At 34.1% G+C, this 26856-nt stretch overlaps 1 protein-coding gene across 7 annotated transcripts in view; it reads right to left on the bottom strand.

The window, feature by feature from the left end:
• Window positions 1-26856, bottom strand: part of UBR3 (ubiquitin protein ligase E3 component n-recognin 3) — a 222596-nt gene that overhangs the window by 17750 nt on the left and 177990 nt on the right. For all 7 annotated transcript variants that reach the window (XM_023623102.2, XM_023623103.2, XM_023623105.2 and 4 more), the window contains 4 exons: window positions 18872-18975; window positions 9941-10065; window positions 3682-3789; window positions 3428-3553 (listed from right to left, as the gene is read on the bottom strand). In XM_023623102.2, coding sequence (XP_023478870.1) covers window positions 3428-3553; window positions 3682-3789; window positions 9941-10065; window positions 18872-18975 — 463 coding nt within the window. The remainder of the gene's footprint in view (window positions 1-3427; window positions 3554-3681; window positions 3790-9940; window positions 10066-18871; window positions 18976-26856) is intronic.

The raw sequence follows: 26856 nt of genomic DNA, 5'->3' as shown, positions 1-26856 counted from the left end.
GTAAAGATAAAACTATGAAAATAGAAGAAAGGATAAAATAACTTTATAATCTCAAATTGGAGAAGGATTTTTAAAATAAGATTCCAAAACATAAGTCATGATGAAAAAAGTGATAGGTCTACAACATTAAAATTAAATATTTCTGTTCCACAAAGGGCAATAGAGTCAAACAAAAGTCTGTCAAAAGATATCTGTGATGAGTAAAAGTGACAAAGCAGCAGGAAGATAACAACAGAAAGTCCAATTTTTAAAAATAGTCAAAGTATAGGAATAGGAAATATACAGAGAAAAATTGAAATGTCTAATAAGTATATGAACAAATGATCAGTTGCATTTATAATTAGAGAAACGCAAATTAAATTAATCAAAAGCATATACTTTGCAACCCTCTGGCAAATATTAGAACACTGGATAGAAAGAAGTGCTGCAAGTGTAGGGTGGAAAACAAGAACCCTCACGCACTGCAAATGGGAATGTGAACCGTGAGCAGCCATTTAGAAAGCAAAGAGGCAGAAGGTGTCCTACGGATCCAGCAATCCCATAACTAGGTATAGAACCCAGAGAAAGTTTAAAGTACGTAAGACTTTAGGTTTTCACAGCAGTTTATTTTTCCCATGGTAGCAAAAATTTGGAGGCAGCCTAGATGTTCATCGATGAAGAGTAAGTAAAATGTGGAATATACTTATACTGGAATACTGCTATGCAGCAATAAGAATGAATCATCATTTAGAGATACATGATTAGGTCTAAATGGTATAATATTTAGTAGGAAAAAAGTAAGAAAGATACAAGGTTTATAGCACAATACCAGTTATGCAAATTAAACAAACACAAAACAACACTATTTGCAGTTTATGTTGACATTGACGTATGACATAGACAAGTAATGGATGAGGTATCATGTGGGAAACAAAGGAGGAATAATGAGGCAATATCATGGTATGCCATGAGCTGGGGAGTGTGATCAACTGAATTCCATGTATCTGCACCTCCATCCTTCCTCTCAAAAATGAAAAGATAAAAGGTAAAGAAATGAACAAGGGGACCAACATAAATACTATCAGATGAATGAGGTAAACTCTCCTGCTAACTGATTTATTAGCTTATACATGTTTTCATCTTCAATTTCTTCATTGTAAAATGAGAACCTATTTTATAAACTGGTTCATAAAGAGCTAGTCATTATAACCTGCTTTGTAAATACCTATGAACAGATAAATATTTAGTCCTTTCCCTTCTAAATGAAACAAAGGGCTATAAATGAATGACTCCAGTTAACTTTGAGAAATACAAAAGAAAACATTAAGTGAAAACTGCTGAATGAATAGATGTGCAATTAGAATCAAAGAAACAAAAGAACAAAATTTAATAAAATGTCTTTTGGATAAAAGCATGAGATATGAATGGGTGAAACAAAATCCTCTAAATGAAAGAAAGCAACACAAAGAAAAAAAAGCCAAATCCACAAAAGTTAAAGTATGCGTAACATTAACCCTTCTATACCATACCATGACTAAATGAAACAAAAGGCCAGAGAACAAAGTGTACGAACAAGCAAATATCTATATATATTTACATATTACATATATATTTATATATTATATACATGTGTAAAAGCAAAAAAAAGATAACACAGATAACAGAAGTCTAAACAAGAGAGAGCAAACTATCTAAAGTTCTAATCCTACTTCTCTCACTTCAGTTGAATATATTTACTTAAATGGTCTAAATGACCCTTCAGTTTGAATATATGCAAAATATTTTCATTTGGGCCCCCACAAACCTGCTGAAACAGAAACACTTCTTCCTTCTATTAACTGTACTATAAAGATTCAAGTTTCCCAGGCTTAAAACCTAAGTACAGTATGACTCTTTCTTCTTCTCCCTTTACTCCCATGTGTTCAAGTGTCAAATCCCGACTAGTCCATCTATGAAATCTCTAATCACTCCCTTCCCTCTTTTATTTCTAATACGTCCTTCACCAACTGGCTTTTCTATTCCCGGTCCCCCCATTCCTCACACCCCACAATCTTATATTAGAATAAGGCTTTATCCTGAAATAAAATTTGAATCATGTCACATTTTTGTCCAAAATCTTTCAATGGTCCAAATTCCCTCATGTGAAATTCAAGATCCACTACAACTTCACCTTGATCTATCTTTCTGACACTACATTGCACTATTTCTTTTCATGCATCCTAATCAACGCATTTCTTCCTTGGTCTAAGTACACGCCTGATGCTTTACCACAGGAATCACTGTAGACCCAAACCCCAGACCAACTTTCAATGCCCAGTTCAAGAGCTTCTGCCTCCAGGTACTTTCCAACTTATGGGAGAAAAATACTCTCCAATAAAAACAGGTGACAAAACAAACCATAAGGTAACAAGAACATAAAGAACCACAGCCTATGGCCTTTAAATGTGAACAAAGCAAAGTTGATGAAGGATGAAGCAGATTTTGTTTGGTTAATCTCCATGCTTACGGATGTCATATGCCAGAAGGAAACACACTTTTCTTTTAAGTTAAAATTTAAAATGAACAACCATGAAATAAAATATCTCATTGATGAATACTTTTAATTTGTTCAATATCTTATAACTAAATAAAACGTTTTGGGAACAAATGTGCAGAGTTTATCTCAAATCATTTGATAAAAACCAAAGAACCCAAACAATTTAATGCAATGGTCAATTACTTAAGAGAGAAGGAATAATCTACTGCTTAATTCTGATATGCTTCAAAGACCATAAACATGATAAATGTATTAATTCCCACATCAAATTCCCTGGAAATGAATGGCAGATGTCAGGCTCATAATCCTAGAAGCAGGTTGGTTGACTCACCTTCCGGTTTCTCACCCTGTCACTTTCTTGCCTAGTCACACTGGCCCACAGTTTTGTGATATAGATTAACCCAGTGATTTAATTCATTCATCCAAGTTTTAATATAATTGGCTACAAATCAAACATTTTGCTGTTCCAAAATTACATACATGCCATCACATCTTCAAACAACCAGCTTTATGACCAACATAACTTTTAAAAGGATATTAAAAGCAGATGAAAAGTGATAATATATCAATGGGGACAGTGAGAAATATATCAATATGATAAAAATACTGATAAATGTTAATATGAATAATATGATTCTGTTCAAATACTGAGCATTATTATCACTGATCTAATCCAAAACTGCTCAAATATCAAATATTAGTAATACTATCATAAAAATGGGTGGATGCTAACAAATAAAAAAATAATAATAATAGCAAATACTCTAAATATTTATTCCTTTGAGTTAGACTAACATATACTTGTATGACAGCTCTGTATATAGATATAAGTATTATACTATACATGAGTATATTTTTAAAAATTAGCTAATTATAAAAACAAGGCTCCCTACTCTCTACCCCAGATTATACCTGGCAGCTAGGTAAATCTTCCCCAAAAAGGTGGTGCTGAAGAAGGCTGGTGATTCTGAGGAAAGGCAAGCAGAAGTCCTGTAAGTACTTTTCCATGGATTCGGAAGACCAAGCAATAGGGCTAACCTGAAGTTAAAAAAGAAGATCTGAACAATTCATTCTATAATAGATACAGCTTAAAAAATTTCAGAATGGCAACAAAATCTAAATTTTTAACTAAATAACCACTACATCTGGTCTTAGAGAGAGCATACCATTGCACACTCCTGAGTTCCTTCTTCATGGTATAACTTTCCTTTAGACAGTTCACTTATCACAAAGCTCAATAACACTTCATGAGACTTTTCTGCATCACATGTATTCTGGAAAAAATTTAAAATATTAGTTTCATTTTCAATTGAAAATTATGAAAAATTTACATTGGAAGAAAAACACTTTTTAAAGATTATAGTTGTGATTACATTATTTTTCAAGCATGTAAACTCCAATTCCTCAAAACCTGTGTACAACAGTGCACTTCTGGATGCACAGTAAAATTGAGTAGATGATTAAATACTTCTTTAAAAGACAGCATATAAATTACATAACATATGTGTACATGAATATATGTACATCATATCGTTTGACCCAGTAATTCCCACTCTTGGGAATTCTTCCTAAAGAAATAATCCAAAAAAAAAAAAAAACCTATATGCTGAAGACATTCATTGCAGAGTAGTGAAAAATTAAAATGAGCACCAAAAGCGAGGTAGTTACCTAAATTATGACATGTCAACTCAACAGAATATTTTATAGGCAGTGAATATGACAAATTTGAGTGGTATGAAAACATTAAAATGTGAAAAAAGCCAACAGAAGTCTGTGTACACTCATTATATACAAATCATGTATGCATGAAATAGAAGAAAATATAGACCACAAATTTTTTCTCTTACAATTTCCCTTAAATTCCTTGAATAGGATTTATTGAAATAATTTAATATAAAATAAAATTGGACAAATATTTATCACAGAATGTACAGATAATTATATTAAATAACAGTCTAAAATTAATTAAGCTTAATGACTCTAGACTTTTTATAAGAAAGGAAAAATAATGGCTATTTATAAATTCAAATTTATTTCAATAAGATCTTTATACATAAAGAAATGCAACTCTTTTTATATTCATAAGATACTAGAGGTTGCTGCAAAGTATAGCCAAGTGTAAAATGGGATAAAGTAATAACTTTGCTTTGATGCCATTTACTCTAATTAACTATACTTTTTAAATAGCAAAATATAAGAATCAAGTAAACACTGAGGAATATAACTACCCAGAATTTTTAAGGCATTGATAGTCTGGACAACAGAGTTTGCTATTTAATGACACTCAGTTTTTCTATATGCCCTCATTGTTTACACATGTTATTGTGCTCTCTTCAACTACACTGCAAATTCCAGAGTGTCAGGAACTGTGTCTGTATTTTGCATGTATCCCTTTGCATAACAAAAATCTAAGCAATAAACACCAGCTGGCTAAGTGATGAAATTTATATCAGTAATACTGAAGTTTTTGATCTTGGAACCTGCCTGATAATCAATTCTTTGCAATATCTTTAAATCACTCCTCTCCTTTCTGCCATATTCACTCAATCATGCAGTGTGATCGTGTCCTGATTTTAAATATCTGACTCTGCAACTGCTCTCCTTATCCACCTCACTCTTGCCTATTTAATCAACAGGATGATCACTTGCCAAATATGTTGACCTATAGGTTACATATAATTTGTAAGTATTCCACAGAATATCAAAACAGCAACATGTTATAAAATTGAATAAATCAGAGTAGTTCTTAAATAGGCAGAGTTCATTTAAACTCAAATATAGAAAACTCAAAAAAAACTATTACCACGGATTTTCTACTTAATAATCAATATGACATATATAAGGTTCTGAAGATATACAATTCAGTCTAAAAGCTTTCTGAATTCAATATATTCTTCTGAGTATATTCTTCAATATATTCTTCAGAGTATAACAACAGAAAAGTATTTCAAAGAATACTACTTTCTGACTTATGGGAAAAATACCCTCCAATAAAAATAAATGATGTTCAGATCACCCAAGAAAGTTACTGAGGAGTGATGTCAGTATCACAGCGGGTGAACTTGCCCATGACTCTCTCTCCTCCAACATACAACAAAAAGGGACAGCCATATTCCAACAGAGGACACCCTAACATAATACAAAAACCTTAGAGAGACATGCAGCCACATGATGGAGAGCGGAGAGGCTGGAGCCCCCCCTCCCAGGAGCTGGACCGGGGTAAGAGAGATCTTCCCTCCCTCCTCTTGTGATCACCACCGTGGGAGGATCCATGAGGGAAGGGGCGGTGGAGGTGACACTGGTTAGCAGGATCGCCAAGGACTCCCTAGGGCCCCTGCAGCCTAGAAGGAAGCTCTCTAATGGGGCGAAAGCTTTTGAGGGGTGGGGGGTGGGGTGGGGGGTGACCTCATCAAGCCAACACCCCAAGAGATCACATAGGGAGAGCTGATTGAGAAAGTCTGGAGTGCACGCAGGAGAAAGTGCCCCTCCCCCCACTCACCCCATGCCATCTCAGCTGCAGGCGGAGGGCTCAGAATACATGGCTCTCGACCCCCACCCAGTGGCAATAGGTTGTAACTACAATCAAATAATATCAGACAGAGAAAGACCCAACCTTCCAACATCAGACACTATATTAAATCTCCAAACCAGAGAGAAAGCGACAAGGGCCTAGAACTCAGTCCTGAGGACACAGAAATATGTAAGCTAAATGACAATGAATTAAAAATAGCTATCATCAAAAAACTCAATGAGGTAAAAGAGAATGTAGAGAAACAATTCAACGAGTTCAGGAGCTACTTCACAAAAGAGACTGAAACTATAAAGAAGAATCAATCGGAAATATTAGAGATGAAACAAAATATGGATTCCCTGAACGCTCGAGTGGACATCATAGAGGAGCGTATTAGCATAATCGAAGATAGACATGCTGAAATGCTCCAGACAGAGGAGGAGGGAGAGCTAAGACTAAAAAGAAATGAAGAAAGCCTCCGAGAATTATCTGATTCAATGAGGGAATGCAACATAAGAATTACAGGTATTCAAGAAGGAGAAGAGAAGGAGAATGGAGCAGAAAGCGTGTTCAAAGAAATAACAGCAGAGGACTTCCCAAATCTAGGGAAACAGAGGGAAATACAGGTTGAAGAGGCTTCCAGATCTCCTAGATTTGTCAATGTAAAAAGACCTACTGCAAGGCATATAGTAGTAAAACTGGCAAAAATGAATGACAAAGAAAGAATACTAAGGGCAGCAAAGCAGAAGAAAATAACCTACAAAGGAACCCCTACCAGGCTTTCAGCAGATTTCTCTGCAGAAATCTTACAAGCTAGGACAGAATGGAACGACATATTTAAATCTTTAAAAGACAAGAATCTTCAGCCAAGAATACTCTATCCAGCAAAAATATCCTTCAGCTATGAGGGAGAAATTAAATCTTTCCCAGACAAAGAAAAGCTGAGGGACTTCGTAGCCACAGGACCCCAGCCCCACCCCCAAGAAATCCTCAAGAAGGCCCTCATACCTGAAAAAAAGAAAAACAGGGAGAAAGGGGTCACAAAACACAGTGTAAGGAGATAAGCAGGTAGACAGAATCAGAATAGGATAGCAAATATCCAACTATAGCATTAGGCTAAAGGGAAGGAAAACACCAAAAACAAAGACAATCTTGTAACTTTAACCAAGAAAGTTATTGAGTGATAATTATCTTTTAAATCGTTAATATCAAATATATTTTAAGCATTTCTTTTACACACAGCAGGTACTATATCAGATGAAAAAGTCAAATATAATGTAATATTCACTGCTTTGTGTGAAGAACTCTCTTCATCAAGAGTATTAAGTAAGAAAATAATTTAACTTCCTACATAAGTAGTCTTAGGAAAGCATATTTTATAGTAGGCAAAGAGTAGGCTTATAAAACTTATCTGAGACTATGGATGAAAGACTTAGAATCAAAATCAAAAGAATCCTATAGGAGAGGTAGTAAAAGGTATGTGGGTTAAATAAAAAAAAAGGATCAAAGGTTGAGAGATGCAACAGATGCTGTGTTGGGTAGATGCTCTGTCTAAATTATAGCTCTTCTTCAACTTTTTGGGGTGACAGGCCCTTTGAGTATATGCTTAATGCTATGGTCCTACTCCCCAGCAAAACAAAACAAGACAAATAAAGGGAAAGTACCCCAGATTAAGAAATCCTGAAATAATGTATACAGAAGTCAAATTATAATGATGTACACCTGAAATCTATATAATGTTATGAACCAACATTACCTCAATTAAATAAATAGAATCTTTTGACATTCTTTTTAATCTTTTTAATATTCCAAAGAACCAAAAGGAAAAAATTTATGATAACTGTAATGATCATTTTTCCAGCACAAATAAACCTCATTATCAAATTAACTCTAATATTCCTTCCAAAAATACATAATACCTATATTTGTATTGCCCTAGGCCAGACTGGCCTAGGCAAAAATCTGTTTTCAATGTAATTATCATACCTAAGGATAAGGAATTATAGGGATGGAATAAGACTCAGTGAAGAAAGAAAAGAAGGAAAGGAGTGAGAGAAGGAGGGAAGAAGTAAAGGAAAAAGCAAACGAAAACAAGAAGGAGAAATGAATGATGCAGAAATCTAAGCAGTTACAGAAGTCAAGATATATTTCATTATTCATAAATACAGTTGTTGCTATTAATTATAACCTGCTATATATCTAAATGTTTAGATCTATTGTAGAATAGCTAAAAACGTGGCAAACTAACCTACAGAATATCATAATTTTTGTTTTCATTCACTGAAGCAATTTATATGGTTATAAACTTCTAATTTATGCTATGATAAGAATCTGCCTCATATTAAATGTTTTATTAGGTATTTTAAAAAATAGCTAAAAATTAGCAAATTGAGAAAGAACATTGACAGAATAGTTACCTAAATTGGTTCATGGTCCTTCCATTATAGATTTACAATTTACAATTTATAGATTGTCTAATTTTCTGTCATTAACAACTCACTGTAGCAAACTGTCAGATGAATAGATTTAGACCCAAATTATCTCAGAAAATATTTTAAATGTGTAATTTTTCATGATTAGCTTACTAAGGAAACATCTAAACAATGGCACAGCATAGAAATCTAATACACTTGATTTGAATACTAAACATCCAAATATTACATTAGAGTACACTCAGATAAACTGAAAGAATATTTAGAAAAAAGAAAGATAAATGCAGAAGGCAAAATTATCCAAGAATCAACCAGGAACAAGGAGGAAAAATCATTCAAAGAAAAGACAAAAATCCATTCTGAGAACTTAGAATAACAGAATTTTAAAAAGAGAGGGGCCATTATAAATCATATGTTCCAAACCTCTCATTTACCATTGAGAAGCTGAGGTTCAGAGGGTTTCTATGTCTTGATCAAAATAGTTATATCTCCATGTAGTGGCAGGAGCTAACCCTAGTACTCAGGTTCAATTGCCAATCAAGCAACATCCCTAACGAAGACATAACAAACTTTGTGATGATACTATACTAAACTTTTGTACACGTAATCACGATTTGAGAGTAAACTAGTGATAAAAGTGAAGGTTATGTGAATATATTTCATGTATTTATACTGGTTTTCTCTTCTTTGATACAAGTAGCCATGATTTTAACAGAAACTTTCTAGTGAGGTTTATAATCTCAAGAGTCTATAAGCCAATCAAAAGGTTTAATTTACACTACACCTATTAGTTTTCCTATCAAATTTCCCAAAAAACACTGAAGTAATTTTCTTAGTTTACCTATCTCTAAGCCAAACCACTCAGTCAGTTCTTTGGTTCTACAGTATCCCATTTGTTCTCAAGCCATCGAAAATACTTACATTTAACTAAATTTGCACAATTTTTCTAAATTGTTTATATAATTTTAACTTAAAGAGAACTCCTTTAAATTTGCTGAGAACTTACATATATTCTAATGTGGGGGAAAAGTAGCATTTAAAGAGGCATAATTAAGAAAAGGCTAGAATTTTAAATTTAGCAGGGGTTAGTCAAAAGCCATCATTGGATTGTGATTGGGGGATAGTGACAAGAAGAAGAAAAGATGACAGATAAGTAAAATTGGTAAGTCTGCAGACATTTTATTACTTACTCACTGTATTAACACAGTTTTTTATAACTTTTCTAAGTTTAAAGCTTGCAGCAAAAGCAAAACAAAACTGCCCAAATATACAGAGATAAAGGTCAAAGTTTAGACACAGATACAGAAGACCTCATTGTGCAAGAAAAACTTTAACTTTTTTAGCCTGAAGGCATTCCATTTCCAATTAGAATACTGTTAATAACTCATTTTGCCTTTCAAACACCTAATCTCATTCACTCATATCCCCAACTTTAATGAGTTTATCAAACTACTAAATGACAAATTCAGACAAGATACTAACCTTTTTGAGAGCGCCTGTGTGTTTCCAGGCTGACCTATCTTCCTCACTGCATTTAACTGAAAGTGCCACAAGAGCTTGTGTGTACAGTAGGGTAAAAAGCACCTTTACAATGCAGGTGAAGTGGTCTATGAGAGAGAGAGAAAACATCATTATTTCTTTGGAATCTAAACATTCTGTACTAAAGATAATTTCACAAATATTTGCCTTTCCTTGCACAGTTAACTGGTTTTTGTTCAACACTTAAGTAGTTAATAAAATGAGATTATAATGTGATATTATATTTCCTACCCAACGGATCTGAAAATTATGAAAGCAAAGTTTCTTTATTCATCTACAGAATATGTAAATGAGAGGTATTTAGCATAGTAGAAAGTATGCTCTATTGTTAGAAGACAGGAGTGCTAACACCACTCAACCTTGGAATAGCTATGTAACCTTGGCAGACCCCCTTACTGGACATCAGGTGTTTAATAACAACATCTGGGTGTCTGTTTAAAACCAACAGTTCAGGGGTCGGCATGGTGGCATGATTGGTATGTGCACGTGCTCTGCTTTGGCAGCCCACGGTTTGCAGTCTCAGATCCTGGGTGCAGACCTATACACCGCTATGTGTGTATCATCAAGGTACGCTGTGGTGGCATCCCATGTACAAAATAGAGGAATATCGGCACAGATGTTAGCTCAGGGACAATCCTCCTCACCAAAAAAACCCCCAGAAAACAAAAAACCCAACAGTTCATATACTTCTAATATGATACAGATCTTCTAAAGAATAATATAATACAATATAGAACTTCTAAAGTAAAAAATAAAAAGACATTCCAGTATTTTAGGTACTCTACTTGAGTTTTAAAACTCAATGAAAACTATAACAATGCAAAACAACAGTAACAATATGTAAACTGCCTGGTAACTTCTGGCACATATTAGGTACTTAATAATGGTAGCTGAACAATAAACATTTATATATACACCTAATAACTTAGAAAATGTCTTCAAATATCTCACCAATCCTCATAACAGTCTCGATTGGACAATGGAGCTCAAAAGGATGTGCCTGTGATAATAAAGCTAATAAGCACCCAGGTCTGAACTTGAATCCATGCAGATCATTCAGATTCAGTATTCCTTCCATTATATTATTTTGCCTCCCTAGTAAATGAGTACTATCATTTAATCAGTTGCTAAATTCAGAAACTTGTAGACATCCTTGATATTTTCCTGTCTCTTTCTCCCCACGTTAAAACAATCACCAAATTCTGTCAGTTCTACTTTTTAAAAATTTCTCAAGTCAGTTCCAACACCCTGGACCAGGCTTCCATCTTTTCTTGCACAGGTCTGTAATCCCAGCCTAAGTAGACATGTTGGGGCTCACCAACACCTCTTCCAGGTTTGATGACTCACTAGGAGGACTCACAAGACTCAGCATACAGTCCTATGATTTATTATAGCAGAAGGATATAAGTAGAAATCAGCAAAGGGAAAAGGCAGATTGGGTGAGTCCAGAGGAAACTTTCAAAGTCCTCTCCCAGTAAAGTCACACAGGGCATGTTAATTTCCCCAGCAAAGAGTTGTGACAGCATGTGTGAAATATATACCAGGGAAGCTCATTAAGAGACAGATAGCTACAAGCAAGTCCAGGGTGTAATGGAGGCAAATAGAAGGAGGAACTAATGTAGACTATGGACAAGGCAAGGAAAAAATAAAACCTCCTGCCCAAATCAGGAGAGTTAGTCTTGAATGATGAAGAGAAATAAGCCATAATAAGGAAGGCAGGAATGGGACGAGGTAAGGGAATGGGGAGTCCAGACAGAGGAAGCCATTTGTAAAGGATCACAAAAAGAGCCTAAAACTTACAAGAACTGTAAATTGTCCAGTGTAACTAGACTACGGGTAGTGATTTTTCAGAGATGAAGCTAGAAAAGTAATCTTTATGCTGAAGATCAAAGGTTGCAAACTATAGACTACCCGTCTGAATGCAGCCTGCAGGGATGTTTGGTTTGCCTTTACCCTGTGTTGTTTTTAGTTACTGACATCTAAAAATAGGATATTTCTTGCAAAAGTCCAGAATTCCATTTTATCTTGAAAAACAGGAAGATCTGACAATACTGGGCCCAAATTCTTACATGTCAACAATTATCCAGTGCTGAGTAGTAATTATCCTCTTTGGCCAAGCATATATTCTCCAGTGTGTCACAGTTCCCTATTCCCAATTACATCAAACCAAAGACTATTTCACAAGGAGTCAGTATATAACACTACTGTTAAGAATAAATTTAGGCTATGAAGCCAAATTGTCTAGATTTAAATTCTGACTCTTCCAATCTTAGGCAAGTTACTTAAACACTCTGTGCTTTTATTTCTTCATCTTTTAAATAGGAACAATAATATCACCTACCTTAAAAGAATTAAGTGAAATAAGCTTTAAACACTTAAATCCTTAAACCAGTGATTGGCAGTGACAATCAGTAAATATCTATTGTTATTAATATTACTATTTATGTCACTTGCTTGATATCTATATACATTTGGTTTATAGCACCTAGACTAGGCAATGAGAAGCCGCTGAAGCATTTTCAGCAGGGTAGTGATGACATTAGATTTGCATTTTAAAATATTCACTGCTGCTTCTAAGGAGAAAATGACAGCTACTGTAAGCATAATTTTAGCTTTGTGTTGTAGCAAAGTACTAATTTCTGTGTGGTCTGTCTTGATTATCATCATTTTTTAAACATTTAAACTGGGAGTTTAAAGTCACAGCTTATGCTTAAGTTTTCACGTTCATTTATTCATTTAACAAATATTTATTTACTGAATGCTTACCATGTGTGAAATCAATGTCTTTTTGGGACTTAGAAAAAAACAAGGAGTCACTCATATGAGGTGTATGTTAAGTCAACAGGTTGCTATCTTCCAAGGTTGAAAAGAGAGCAAAGCCCTTCAAACACAATTATCAAAATTTAAAAAGGAGAAACACGATTGGACATCTACTATGAGTCAATGCGTTGTTTTTTTTTTTTTTTTTTTAAATCCACTATCAAAACACCTGAGAGTGAACAAAGGAAGATCAATACTTATTTGGAATATCTTAGAAACAAACAGACTCTAAACAATGGCACAGATTTTATAGTGCTATTGCGTGATAGGAAAAAGGGAGGTGGAGAGACACGGTACTTTCAAGGCTGCTCAATAATAAAAGCTTGCTCCTACTGATCACACAAGATACGAGAGTTTGGTAAGGTAGAAATGTTAGCCTGGGGCTCTTAAGTGAATTTTTCCTTAGAATCACAAATGTAAAGATAAAACTATGAAAATAAAAGAAGAAAGGATAAAATAACTTTATAATCTCAAATTGGAGAAGGATTTTTAAAATAAGATTCCAAAACATAAGTCATGATGAAAAAAGTGATAGGTCTACAACATTAAAATTAAATATTTCTGTTCCACAAAGGGCAATAGAGTCAAACAAAAGTCTGTCAAAAGATATCTGTGATGAGTAAAAGTGACAAAGCAGCAGGAAGATAACAACAGAAAGTCCAATTTTTAAAAATAGTCAAAGTATAGGAATAGGAAATATACAGAGAAAAATTGAAATGTCTAATAAGTATATGAACAAATGATCAGTTGCATTTATAATTAGAGAAACGCAAATTAAATTAATCAAAAGCATATACTTTGCAACCCTCTGGCAAATATTAGAACACTGGATAGAAAGAAGTGCTGCAAGTGTAGGGTGGAAAACAAGAACCCTCACGCACTGCAAATGGGAATGTGAACCGTGAGCAGCCATTTAGAAAGCAAAGAGGCAGAAGGTGTCCTACGGATCCAGCAATCCCATAACTAGGTATAGAACCCAGAGAAAGTTTAAAGTACGTAAGACTTTAGGTTTTCACAGCAGTTTATTTTTCCCATGGTGGCAAAAATTTGGAGGCAGCCTAGATGTTCATCAATGAAGAGTAAGTAAAATGTGGAATATACTTATACTGGAATACTGCTATGCAGCAATAAGAATGAATCATCATTTAGAGATACATGATTAGGTCTAAATGGCATACTATTTAGTAGAAAAAAAGTAAGAAAGATACAAGATTTATAGCACAATACCAGTTACGCAAATTAAACAAACACAAAACAGCAGTTAAGTTTGCACGTTCCGCTTCTCGGCAGCCCAGGGTTCTCCAGTTCGGATCCTGGGTGCGGACACAGCACCGCTTGGCAAAAGTCATGCTGTGATAGGTGTCCTATGTATAAAGTAGAGGAAGATGGGCATGGATGTTAGCTCAGAGCCAGGCTTCCTCAGCAAAAAGAGGAGGATTGGCAGTAGTTAGCTCAGGGCTAACCTTCCTCAAAAAAAAAAAGAAATCACTAAAGAATAAATCTAGGCAATCGTCAACAGCCTCTAATGTCACAAAAAGAGACAACTGAAAATTGGATCCTGATGAAAGTATGTAACACCATCCATGAATAATTTTTGCAAAAAGAAATAAGAAATTGAATCCAGGTGTCTAGATCTATCTATAGGAAACACACGAGAAAAGAAGAACACGTTATTAAACGATACAGTGAGAATACAATTAGCAAAATACAGACAGAAGTCCCAGATTCTTCAACAAATAAAATGTAAGGGGGCAGGGAGAGGTGGACGGATTGAACCCATAGATTTAAAAGAGAAATAACGAAATCCAACGTGTGGATCTTGTTTGGATCCTAAGTCAAACATCGAATTGTAACAAATCATTTGCAAAAAGCAACTACAGAAATCTGAAACCTGGCTGGCTAGTTAAGAATATTAGGGCAAAACTGTCCATGTTGAAATGAATTAATAGTATTGTGGTTATGTTTATTCAAAGAATCTTTAACTTTTAGATACATACTAAAGACTATACGGATAAAATGACTTAATGTCTGGGATTTGCTTCAAAGTAAACCAAGATGGGAGGCAGGGTGGAACAGGTGAGGGTACAAGCAAAACAAGACTGACCATGAGTCGATAAGTGGTGGGTACATGGGGGTGCGTTAAACTCTGCTCCTTACTGTTATATATATTTGAGATATTCTAAACTAAACGATTTCTTTTTAAAGTCTTGGTTTGTAATAAAGCAAAATTGAGATATTTCCTTTTTTAAAGTGAATGAGAAATAATAAGCACCATTCTCTCTCTCTTTCATGGGTCCTGCTTATAGGATCCTGACAGCAGAAAACGGTCTAAAATCACGAGTACCCGATGGTCCAGAGACTCCTGGAATTTCTATCCTATACAGCATGACTGAACAGAATTGTGACGCTCCTCAACGACAGAGAGGTGGGAAGGAACAGCAATAGCGATCCAAACCTGAGTAATTGACTCTTCCTAAAAAACATGATGATCTTATGTTTTAAATCTTGGATGTTCAAAAAGAAGGAAGAATTTTAGCCAAAGAAATATAAGTGTAAGTTTTGTGCGGAACTTCCAACAGGGTTTCTTGGAAGAGAGTGAAGTTCCTCCCTCAACTCTCCAGCCTGCTGCCTTAAACAAGACTATGATGGCTGGAAGTCTAGGAACTACTTTGGAACATGAAGATGAGAACCACACCAGAAGGATATTAACATGGTGCTGTGAAATAGGAGGACCTGACCTGCCTACCTTCAGACTTCTTTCTACATGAAAAAAAAATAAACTTCTGCCTTACTGTGTTATTTGGGATTTCTTCTCTGTTATATACAGCCAAACATGATCCTAAGTTATAAAAGAACCAAACATGAATACCTGAAAACAGTGATGTATCAGAAGTTCCTTTCAAGCTTATTCTTTGGAGACCAGTGACGGGTATTATAATAGATAGGATACAAGGACATGAAAAGAGATCAAAGAAAAATAAACACTTGTCTTTTAATATATTAATTCAAGCTTCTGATGAGAGAATTGGTATAACAAAGGTCTTTTAAGCTAAAAACAGTGCTGAACATTAAAAAGCTTATAGTAGGTTTTTTGAAGGTACCTTCAGATAAAACCATGGGAAGCATTTAACATTCTGGCGCATACAAACAGTAATATTTCCTTCACTTTCCTTTCCTCTTCTAATAACAATCAATAACCAAATAGGTACACAAATACATATTCTTACACTAAAAACAGTTTACATTAAAAAGATAGATACAATAAAGACCACCAATCGTTAACCCTTATGTCAACAGGGGTAGAAAAGGAAAACTTATATTAACAATTCTACCTCCCCTAATCTACAACCTTCCATCTTCCAAAAAAAGCTGTCTAAGGAAAATTAAAGTAACATAATTAAGCTCTGCCTTTCCCAGTAATTAAATATAAAGTTCAAATAAAGGTCTCTATTCAGTTCTCAATGTGTAACGGACTAAAAAAATTTAACGAAACATGGCAATTTTTTTCTGGCCCTAAATTCTAAGAGGAACTCATTATTACAATGACAGCGAGCAATATATTAGACAACGTGTTTGAAGCTGCTCTATAAAAACAATACAGATAATCCAATCTTGAATTACTATGAAGTTTTAAGAAATAGTATAAATCACAGGTTTTTAAAAGTAATTCTAACTAAAGTTAATGACTGCTAAATACTTAGCTCTCTGGTTCCCCAAGGGCAAAGTCCATGTTTTATTCATCTTTGTATCTCCAGCATTTGGCAAAGAAGCATAGCAACCTGGCACACAGCAGGTACACACTAAGTATTTCTTGAACTCAGTTAGGCAATGTTTCTTACAACTGAGTACTAAATAAACATTTCTTGATTAAATGTGTCCACCAAACAACACTCAAATGATACTACTTTGAGGTATAGTTACTAACAGTATTATAAATTTTTATATAGATGTTTTCCTGAATCTATCCTATTCATTTAACTATTATTAAAGTAAGCCAATCAACTTTCTTATCTCTCTCAGATTTTAATAAACAATTTTAGGATACGTTTCTACTGAATTAAATTTACTAGGTTTAAATTAATTCAATGTACTACATCCTCTTTGGCATTAACTTCCCTTCTACTGAAAGCTAGTGCCAACACTTATCATCTGATGAGGAGGAGGAAGATGCACCAGCTATAGCTCTCAAGACACTGATGTAATAGGTCCTTTACTATTAACTGAAATACTTTTCTCTTTAGATAGATATTGGTTATAGAGATAAAACTATTTCTATATATCAGGTTTCCTTCACTTTTAGCTTTTCAGGTTTATGGAATAATTATGCTTATAAGTAAAATGTATATTTAAATAAAATGTTTAACTATTTTGAAGACATTATAAAACAAAGTAATATTGTTTTATTTCAAAGTGTAATACTACTAGCATAATTAGGAGAGTACAGTCGGGGTAAACCAGCATAACTCCAAAGCAACTGTCTCCCTAAACCAAGGAAAACTAACCAAACAACACAAAAAAACCTAACAATTTGTAACCAGTTTCGCAAAGAGACCGGCTTCAGTAAGGCCATTTCACAGGTTTATATTTTACAGTCTGCAAAATGAAGGACGAAATTCATACATGTAACCAAAGCCCAAAAAAGTAATATTCAAAAATATCTGAAGTATGGCAGTTCCTCAAGAAGTTAAACATACAATTACCATGACCCAGTAATCCACTCTCAGTTATGTACCCAAAAGAACTGAAAATAGATGTTCAAACGAAAACTTGTACACAAATGTCATAGCAGCACCATTCACAATAGCAAAAAGGTAGAAACAAGCCAAATGTCCATCAACTGATGAACAAATTAACAAAATATTGTATATCAATACATAAAGAGGAGTGAAGTACAACACACAGTACACATGAATGAACCCTGAAAACGTTATGCTAAGTGAAAAAAGCCAGACACAAAAAAATCATATATTGCATAATTTCATTAATATGAAATATCCAGTATAGGCAAATCCATAGAGACAGAAAGCAGATTAGTGGTTTCCAGGGGTTGGGGTAAGAAAGGAATGAAGAGTGATTGCTTAATGGATACAAAGTTTCTTTTTGGGCTGACGAAAATATTCTGGAGCTAGATAATGGTGATAGTTGCACAACATAGCGAATGTACTGAATTGTACACTTTAAAATTGTTAAAATGGCGAATTTTATGTTACAAGAATTTTATAATTAAAAACATTAATCCAAAATTCACAGTGCTAGTATAAATAAAATATTGTGCTTGTTTATTAATGACATTATTTAACTCTTTATAAAGTATCCAAATTTGCATGAAATATCAATCTGACTATATTTAAAAGACCCTTAGGTAAAAGGTTTTATCAAAAGATCAAGTGGAAGTACACACAAGGAATATCTTCACAAGTGAGATGGGGCCTTTCTAGACAGCCACAGGTGTTCTTTCCATTATAACTAATAATACAAAATCAAAACAAAACAAAAGAGAAATCTAGCTTTCCACCAAAGGAGAATGGTTATTTGATAGAATATTTTATATATCTTCAAATGAAAACTACAGACTACGAAGCAATAATTAAAATGTTGCTAATATAATATTAATGCTATTAATATCATAGTAGTATGATATTAACACTAATTTAAAATGATGAGACATCACATTTTAATAACTTCATGATACTACTATATCAAAATATATATGCAAGTAGAGAGTGGAGGCATTAAAGCTGACAGTTTGATCTATTTTTCACATTTTTATATTATCACTTTTTTAAAAAACAATGGTTTTACGAATGATTTCCCATGTCTTTACCTTATTATTGAGTAAAAAGCTGAAAAGAATAGACTCACAAGAAAGAAAAAGAAACCCTTTATTTCACTGTCATCTTCTTTAGATATATATGATTACTATCTAATAATAGAAAAATTGTTATTTACCTCAAAAGAGTTCCATCACACTGAATGCTGTATTTGTCTGCACAGTTTTGAGAATGTTCATTATATAAACTATATAATCTAAGAATCTGAATTATAAAGACATACCTTTGCGTAAGGGTTGTGGCATCATTAAGATCTGGATGAGCAAAAGGGATGTAACATCATGATAAAGAATCGGAACCTCAGGCTGCTGTTCTTCATTTCCCAGCCTGAAAGAAAATGCATAATCACTTTAGACACTAATGTAATCTCTTCTTTCTAGTTCATTTTATACTTCACATATGTGTCTATGGAACAGAAATCAAACTTTCATAAGCAACTGAGAAATCTCAAAAGAAAAAGTTAGAGACCATATTTGGTCTAAAAATATAATCTTTTAGACTCATATATTTCCTTGACTCTGCCTAAGATGAAAAAAATTACATAGAAAATTTATTAGATCTTACTAAAGTAAATAATTGGGATACATTAACTCGGTTATGAGTCTTTTGATGTCTTAGATTACGGAAATCAAATGAAGCATTAAATGGAAGTTAAAACAATAAGTTTCACTACAAATGAGGTGGCAAATAGGAATCACAAACTTAGCACTAAAAAGTAAATGTTCACATTATAAAGAAAGAACAGGTACAAGTCAAACAAACTACATTGAAAAGGCATGATTAATATCTCTTGTCAAAAATTTGTTTCAACTTTATGACTAACAAAATTCAGATAAAATCTTCAACATTTTAGTCTCAAAAAAAGATAATAATAACCAAAGCAGAACTTAAAATACACTATAAAAGACAAAGTAATAAATCTTAGGAATGTACAGTACTATGAAAAACACAGACTTATAAAGCAGATCTTATTCTTAAAGAATTTTTAAAACTTCTTTAGAAGGTTAAATTTTTTACCATAGGTTTAATTTTTAAGGTCAGAGAACAAATGTAAATCTTAAGTTTCCAGAATTGGACAAATTCTGAAGCTACACTTCAGACTAGACTTGAGATGAACAAAAACTGCTCCTCTCTTTTATTAGGCTCCATCACTCAACCAACATTTACTTATTTCTATACCATATGCCAGGCACTGGACACACCAGGGAGTAAGCCAATCCCTGCTGCTGTGAAGTTTGTAACTGCCAGAGGAAGACCGCTCTTTGAACGTCTCCATTCTCCACAAATATCCTTGTCCTCCTCTCAAAAACTAATTCTCCAATAATGCTATGAATCCTACTATTTCTTGTCTCTCTAGCGTCTCTTCTTTACAAGCCCAAAGTTAATTGCAAAAAGAAAAAGAAAATCAGAGGCAGGCTACCATTTCCTCACCTATTATTCAAATCCCCACAATAAAGGTTTCCCACATGGTCAACAATGATTTCCTAATTACAAAATTTAGTGGGCATTTTTCAATCCTTATCTTACTGACCCTCAACTTTGGATACAGCTCAACAGTCTTGTCTGGAAAATTCTCTTGGCTTTTGTGAAACACTCTTTCAGGTTCCCTTTTATCTCTCTGATTACTCCACTTTAGTCTTCTTGACAGGTTCTTCTTCCTCTAACCACCTAGAAATAGTGCTGACCCAAAGCCTCCAATTCTCGCTCTCTTTTCATATTAATGACTCTTTTTGAAAACCCCCTAACCCATGACTTCAATTGCCAGCTATATATTGATGACTCCCAAGGCTGCATTTCTAGCCATGACTCGCTTGAACCCTCTATCCGAACATCCACCATCTCCACTTGCATATTGACAGGCAGCTCAACTTCAACATGCCTGAAACTCAACTCATGATCATTCCACTCTACTCCACACACACACACTCCCATGCTAGTCATGACCAATCTGCTCTCTCTTCTATAGTCTTAGACTTGATGTGGTTTATTATATCCTCTAACATTTAGCAAAATACCCAAAACATAATACACACATGATGAAAGAATACTGAATAAATAAGCATCCCAAACCCTATATTCTTACTGACCCCACATTTAATTGGCAGTAAGTCCTAACAACTCTGCCTTTATTCCCTCTTTGCCATCCCTATGGTCACTGTCTTCTAACTATTCAATCTCCTCTAAGTTTACGTCCCTGTAATTCATCCTCTACACTGTTAGTGCCCTGAAAAGAGGCTTCCACGGGAACTGTATCTTGTTTACCATTATTTCCCCAATTTCTGGATTAAAATAGTTAATAAAAACTAGCTGAGTAAACAAATAAATGAAAAATGAATGGATGGATGAAGAAACAGGTGGCAAAAGAGACAAAGACTAGACAGCGAAGGCTGCAGAGCATAAAGAGACAGATAAAATGAAACAGAGTAAATTACAAACTGATTGACATTAGGGCCAAAAGGTCCTATATATTTTTGTATGTCTGTGGTTTTATCACAGTCCTTTAATGAAATGAATTAAATGACGCAAAAAGGAAGTACGGAAAAAGGGTGAAACCAGACCCAAACAAAAGGGAACAAAGAGCAAAAGGAAAGTAACACTGAAAAATCCTTGCTGACCTATTAATAAAAAAGAAAGTGGTAAGAAACAGGTCCTTTAAAAACTACTCAGAATAAAAATGACTTTGGATTATCAAAATGCTGCATTAAATCTAACAGCTGATTAAAACACTCAGAATTAGAGGGAACTTCATGGATCCATTTAAACTCTCCCAATCTCACCTCTACACAAAGAACCACTTTACTGCACAAAAATCAGTAGGCTTAAGAACTTCTTGCAGCATAATATAAAGACCAACAAATTACAGAACTTTTAGGTATAGAAAAGAAAAAGCATTCCCAAATGAGTAACTTAAATATAGTTTGTTAAAAGAAGGATATTGCAACTTAAAAACTTAAAGGGCTAACAGAATTTTAGATTCTCATTTATTTTATTACATTATGTCAACAAATGTTTTTGTAATAAAAGCAACCTTTCTCAAAATTAGAGGTGAATTATTTTTTTGCTTATTATTATCAGTGACCTTCAAATATTGTTTAAAATCAGTCTAAATTTCCACATGCATGGAAAACTCTCTACCTAAGAAGATTATACCCTCTATTATGATTATTCATATATACCTTGTTAAAAACTTAGCAACTTTTATATTAAACGCAATTAAGAATGTATACTTAATAAACATTTCAAAATTAGAACGATACAAAAATGAATTAAAAGAATAGAGAATGTTCCTAGTTGAGGAAACTGTCTATTATAAAGATAACTATTTTTCCCAGGTTAATTTATGAGTTTAAAATAATTCCAATCAAATCACAAATGAAGGGAAGGGTTTAGAAAATGGTTCTAAAGTTCATCTGGAAGAATAAATAGGTGAGAACAGTAAAGAAAAACTGGGAGGCGAAGGGGAGAAATGAGAGGAACTTAATCCAACCAGATATACACATACCTCCACAGTAAGTAAACTGGATGGTATTGTCACAGAAATAGGCTTCAAGGTCAATAGAACAAAGGGGAAGTTCCTAATCAGGACCACAATATACAAACACTTAGTATATAATAAATGGGATGTAAAATGGGCAAAAAAATTAGTTATTTGAAAATAAATTTTAAATCTTCACCCAATATTACTGATAAAAATAAATTCCAATAGACTGTATATTTTTAAAAAATTATCCCGTAAGAAAACCCTATGAAGAATATACACGTAGATACTGCAAATCCTAAGACAGGAAACACATTGTATTACTGGTTATAAAAGTAAACATGAGATCTTGGATGGGAGAGGCAGGCACTTTAAGTATGAAAGTAATTGAAAAAAATAAGAAATATAAGGTCTGACTGGTTTGGCTACGTGAAAATTTAAAACTTTAATATGTCAAGAAAAGTAATTATAAAATTAAAAGGCAAACATATTTTGGAAAAAAAGTTTCAACATCTATGACAAAATAAGGTTAAATATTTTAAGTCATAAAGAACCGTTCAGATAATTTTTTAAAAATAAGAGGCCAATAGAAAAATGGACAGATGTATTGAATATATAATTCACAGAGTCTGAAGAAATAGCTAATAAATATGAAATATTTATATGAAGTTAACTTCACCTATAATTTAATACATTTCTATTACTTTGAGATCCCATTTTTTTTTTCCTTAAGATTGGCACCTGAGCTAACAATTGTTGCCAATCTTTTTTTTTCTTCTGCTTTTTCTCCCCAAATCCTCCCAGTATATAGTAGTATATTTTAGTTGTGGGTCCTTATAGTTGCGGCACGTGGGACGCCACCTCATCATGGCCTGAGGAGCGGTGCCATGTCCACCCCCAGGATCTGAACCAGCGAAACCCTGGGTCGTTGAAGGGGAACGCGCGAACTTAACCACTCGGCCAGCCCCCATTTTTTAATCTATCAAATCAGCCCCCCCAAAATGTTTTTAAGTGATAATACTTAAGACTGACAGAAATGGGGACATTCTTACACTGCCAGTGAAAGTTTATATAGGTACAATCTTTCCGAAAAGCCACGTTGCACTATGTAACACAGTGCCTGAGATTCAGTGAATATTTATCAAATAAATGACTGAAAATGTAAACTATTTATATGCTTTCATGTTATTCTATAGTTCTAGGATTATATCTGACATGTCAAGAACTGCTTAATGCATCATCTGATATGGTGGGAAAGGAGAAACCACTTAAATGATTAACAACAGGAATGAATAAATAAATTAGGCATGTAAAGAATTTTTAATGATGTCAGAATTTGGTTATGTGTTAACATTAAAAAGCAGATTCTAAAACTGATTCAAATAATACTTAAAAGTTCATAATATATATACAGAAAAAAAAAGAGACTGGAAAGAAACATCTCAAAATGTTAACAGCATTAGAGGAATTTCCGGAAAATATGATTGATTTTTCTCCCCATATTTGCTCTCACTTTTATGGCTCATTAGTTCATTAAATTGTAAAAACTATATATAACACATAGATTATAAGATTTTAGATTATTTCATTTTCTTCCTCAATATTTTGGTACATTCTAAACATTGCACAATAAATAAAATTTTTATAAGCAGAAAAAAATTTACAAAAACAATAATCTGGAGCTTGTTAGCTACCAAGATAAAAACAACCATTCTGAGGACATAGAAATGGATCTTTCCTGGTACACAGTAGGCACATAATCAGAATGAATAAAGGAATGAAAGGATGCACCCCACTGTAGAAAAGAGAACCACAGATTTTGACTGTGGGGTTTAATACCATTATTTTGATAACGATCCTTTAAATGCTTAATATTTTTAAATATGTAATTGTTTCTATCTCCTAAAGTTTTTAGATAATCTCTAAAATCCAGATTATAAAACCCATACACTACTATTACTCTGTGGATAAGAGGAAATGGGTGGGTTAGAGTTCACAGGCCTAATTTCCCCTCCCCTTTTTTTTTAAAGCAAAGTAATCGTCAAAACAATGAAACTAAAAGGAAATAAGGAAGCAATTTTCATGACGCTTATAGAAAAAAGTATATTATGAGAAACCTATACCATTAGACATAAAATTTTATGTTGGAAAAGTATTAAAGTAAAAGTGAGAAAACATAAAAACTAGTTTAATTAAAAAAAATCTGGGGCCGGCCCGGTGGTGCAGCGGTTAAGTTTGCATGTTCCGCTTGGGTGGTCTAGGGTTCGTCGGTTCAGATCCCAGTGCGGACATGGCACCGCTTGGCAAGCCATGCTGTGGTAGGTGTCCCAAATATAAAGTAGAGGAAGATGGGCACGCATGTTAGCTCAGGGCCAGTCTGCCTCAGCAAAAAGAGGAGGATTGGCAGCAGATGTTAGCTCAGGGCTAATCTTACACACACACACACAAAAAAATCTAATATACAGACATGAAACAAAGATGACATACTATAATCAACTCTAATATTATAAGTTAGTGAACTAATGAATCATAAAAACGAGAGCAAATACTGGGGAGGGAAATCAATCAGATTTTCCAGAAATTCCTCAGAGCTCTCAGTACTAGGAAAAGAAGCATAGAGTAATATTTAAGAACTTAGCCTCTGGAACCAGAAAGATTTGGGTTCAAATGCCAGCTCTATTCCATAACAGCTTTGTGCCCTTAAAGAACATGTCAATGTCGGGGGCTGGCCCAGTGGCATAGTGGTTAGGCACATGCTCTACTCCGGTGGTCTGGGGTTCACAGGTTCGGATCCTGGGTGTGGACTTATACACTGCCTATCAAGACAGGCTGTGGTGGCATCCCAAATACAAAAAAGAGAGGAAGGCTGGCACAGATGTTAGCTCAGGGATAATCTTCCTCAAGCAAAAAGAGGGAGATTGGCAACAGATGTTAGTTCAGGGCCAATTTTCCTCACCAAAAAGAAAAAAAGAACATGTCAATGTAATCTACACAGAAATCGACATATGATGTACACCCAAAGTTTATCTTATGTTAGAAACCAATGTTACTACAATAAAAATAACTATATTTTAAAAAGAACATGTTAATTAATTTTCCTAAGCCTCAAGTTCCTCATATGTAAAAATTGGGATAACAATGGTATCTAGTGCATACAGCTATAGTGATGATTAAGTGAGATTATATATGCAAAGCACAAAAATGCCTAGCATCAAGTAAGCACTGGATAAGTGTCACAGCATTTACTCCTATCCTAATGGGTATTAAATCTTAGGGCATGAAAAGAATACAACTCAGCAATCAGTATCATGGAAAGCATAGTACCTATGTCTGTTCTCTAAACTTAATTCACCAATACTACACTTAAGAAACATCTTTAAAATTAGAGAGTTAAGCATTTTAATACCTTATTTGCATACCATTCTTGTCTTTGAATATGCAAGTCTAGGTAGGAAAGAAAATTACTAGCTAATATCACGAAAACTGATTTTCCTTAATATAAACATGCAAAATACTCAGACCTTGTTAATTTTGTTTATAAACACAAAAATCCCACAAATACAGTTTTATTCTGTTTTTTTGGGGGGGGGGGGTTTTGAGAAGTAGCAGGATATATTCATAACCTCAAAGTATCTTCCCACAAGATACTTACTAATTACAAAGGGTAAAATAGTAACTTTGCAGTGGAAAAACCTGACAGATACCACTATAGCCAAATGATCAGAGTTATTATCATCAGTAATGAGACAAATGAAAAGCGCGAGCCTCTTGATACGATGCACTAAAAAGAACACAATATCATTTCTGTGGTATATCTGCCAAAAGTGTAACTTGAATCTAACAACAAGGAAATATCAGACAAAAATAAACTGAGGGATTCTACAAAATAATTGGCCAGAGTTCTTCAAAACAAAACGTTAATGTCATGAAATAGAAAAAAGAAAACAAGTCAGGAACAATTTCAGATTACAGGAAAAAAAAGAGAAATTATAACAAAATGCAATCAAGATCTTGAGTTGTCTTTGCATTGCATTTGCATTTCCCAGGACATTACTAAAAGAACTGGCAAAATCTGAATAGATTCTGCATGAGGTAGGGGTCAATATTAATTATTTCTCATATAAATATCCAGTTAACCCAGCACCATTTATTATAAAGACTATGCTTCCCCCACTGCTCCTAAGTGCCATCTGTGCTATAAATACAATGTCCAGATATGTGTGGGTCTGGTTTGTTTTGTTTTAACAAGCAAATACAAATTTATTTTCTCATCCCTCTGCCTTGACTACACAAGTGGTGGCATAAAGTACATGTTTTCTACTCCCGGATTTATTTTTCTCTTAACATTGTATCTTGGTGGAGATATTCCCATATCAGTAAACAGAGTGCTTTCTCACCTTTCTTTTGTTTTTGTAGGTCTGTTTTAATTTACTATTGTAGGGAAGGCAAAGCAGCAGGACATTTGACAGCTATATGAAAAGAATAAAATTGGACCCATTTTTACACCACATATGATAAATTTCAAATAGAGATCTAAATATAAAAACTGAAGCAAGAGAAATATTAGAAGAATCATATATCTAATAAGGGGTATATAAAGAACCCATACGACTCAACAGCAAAAGAACAAATAATCCAGGGGTCGGCCCCATGGCTGAGTGGTTAAGTTTGCGTGCTCCGCTGCGGCGGCCCAGGGTTTCGCCGATTTGAATCCCAGGTGTGGACATGAC

The sequence above is a fragment of the Equus caballus genome, chromosome 18, assembly GCF_041296265.1.
Source record: "Equus caballus isolate H_3958 breed thoroughbred chromosome 18, TB-T2T, whole genome shotgun sequence".
NCBI lineage: Eukaryota > Metazoa > Chordata > Mammalia > Perissodactyla > Equidae > Equus > Equus caballus.
The sequence above is the reverse complement of the archived record's forward strand: the minus strand, read 5'-3'. Positions and strand labels throughout refer to the sequence as shown.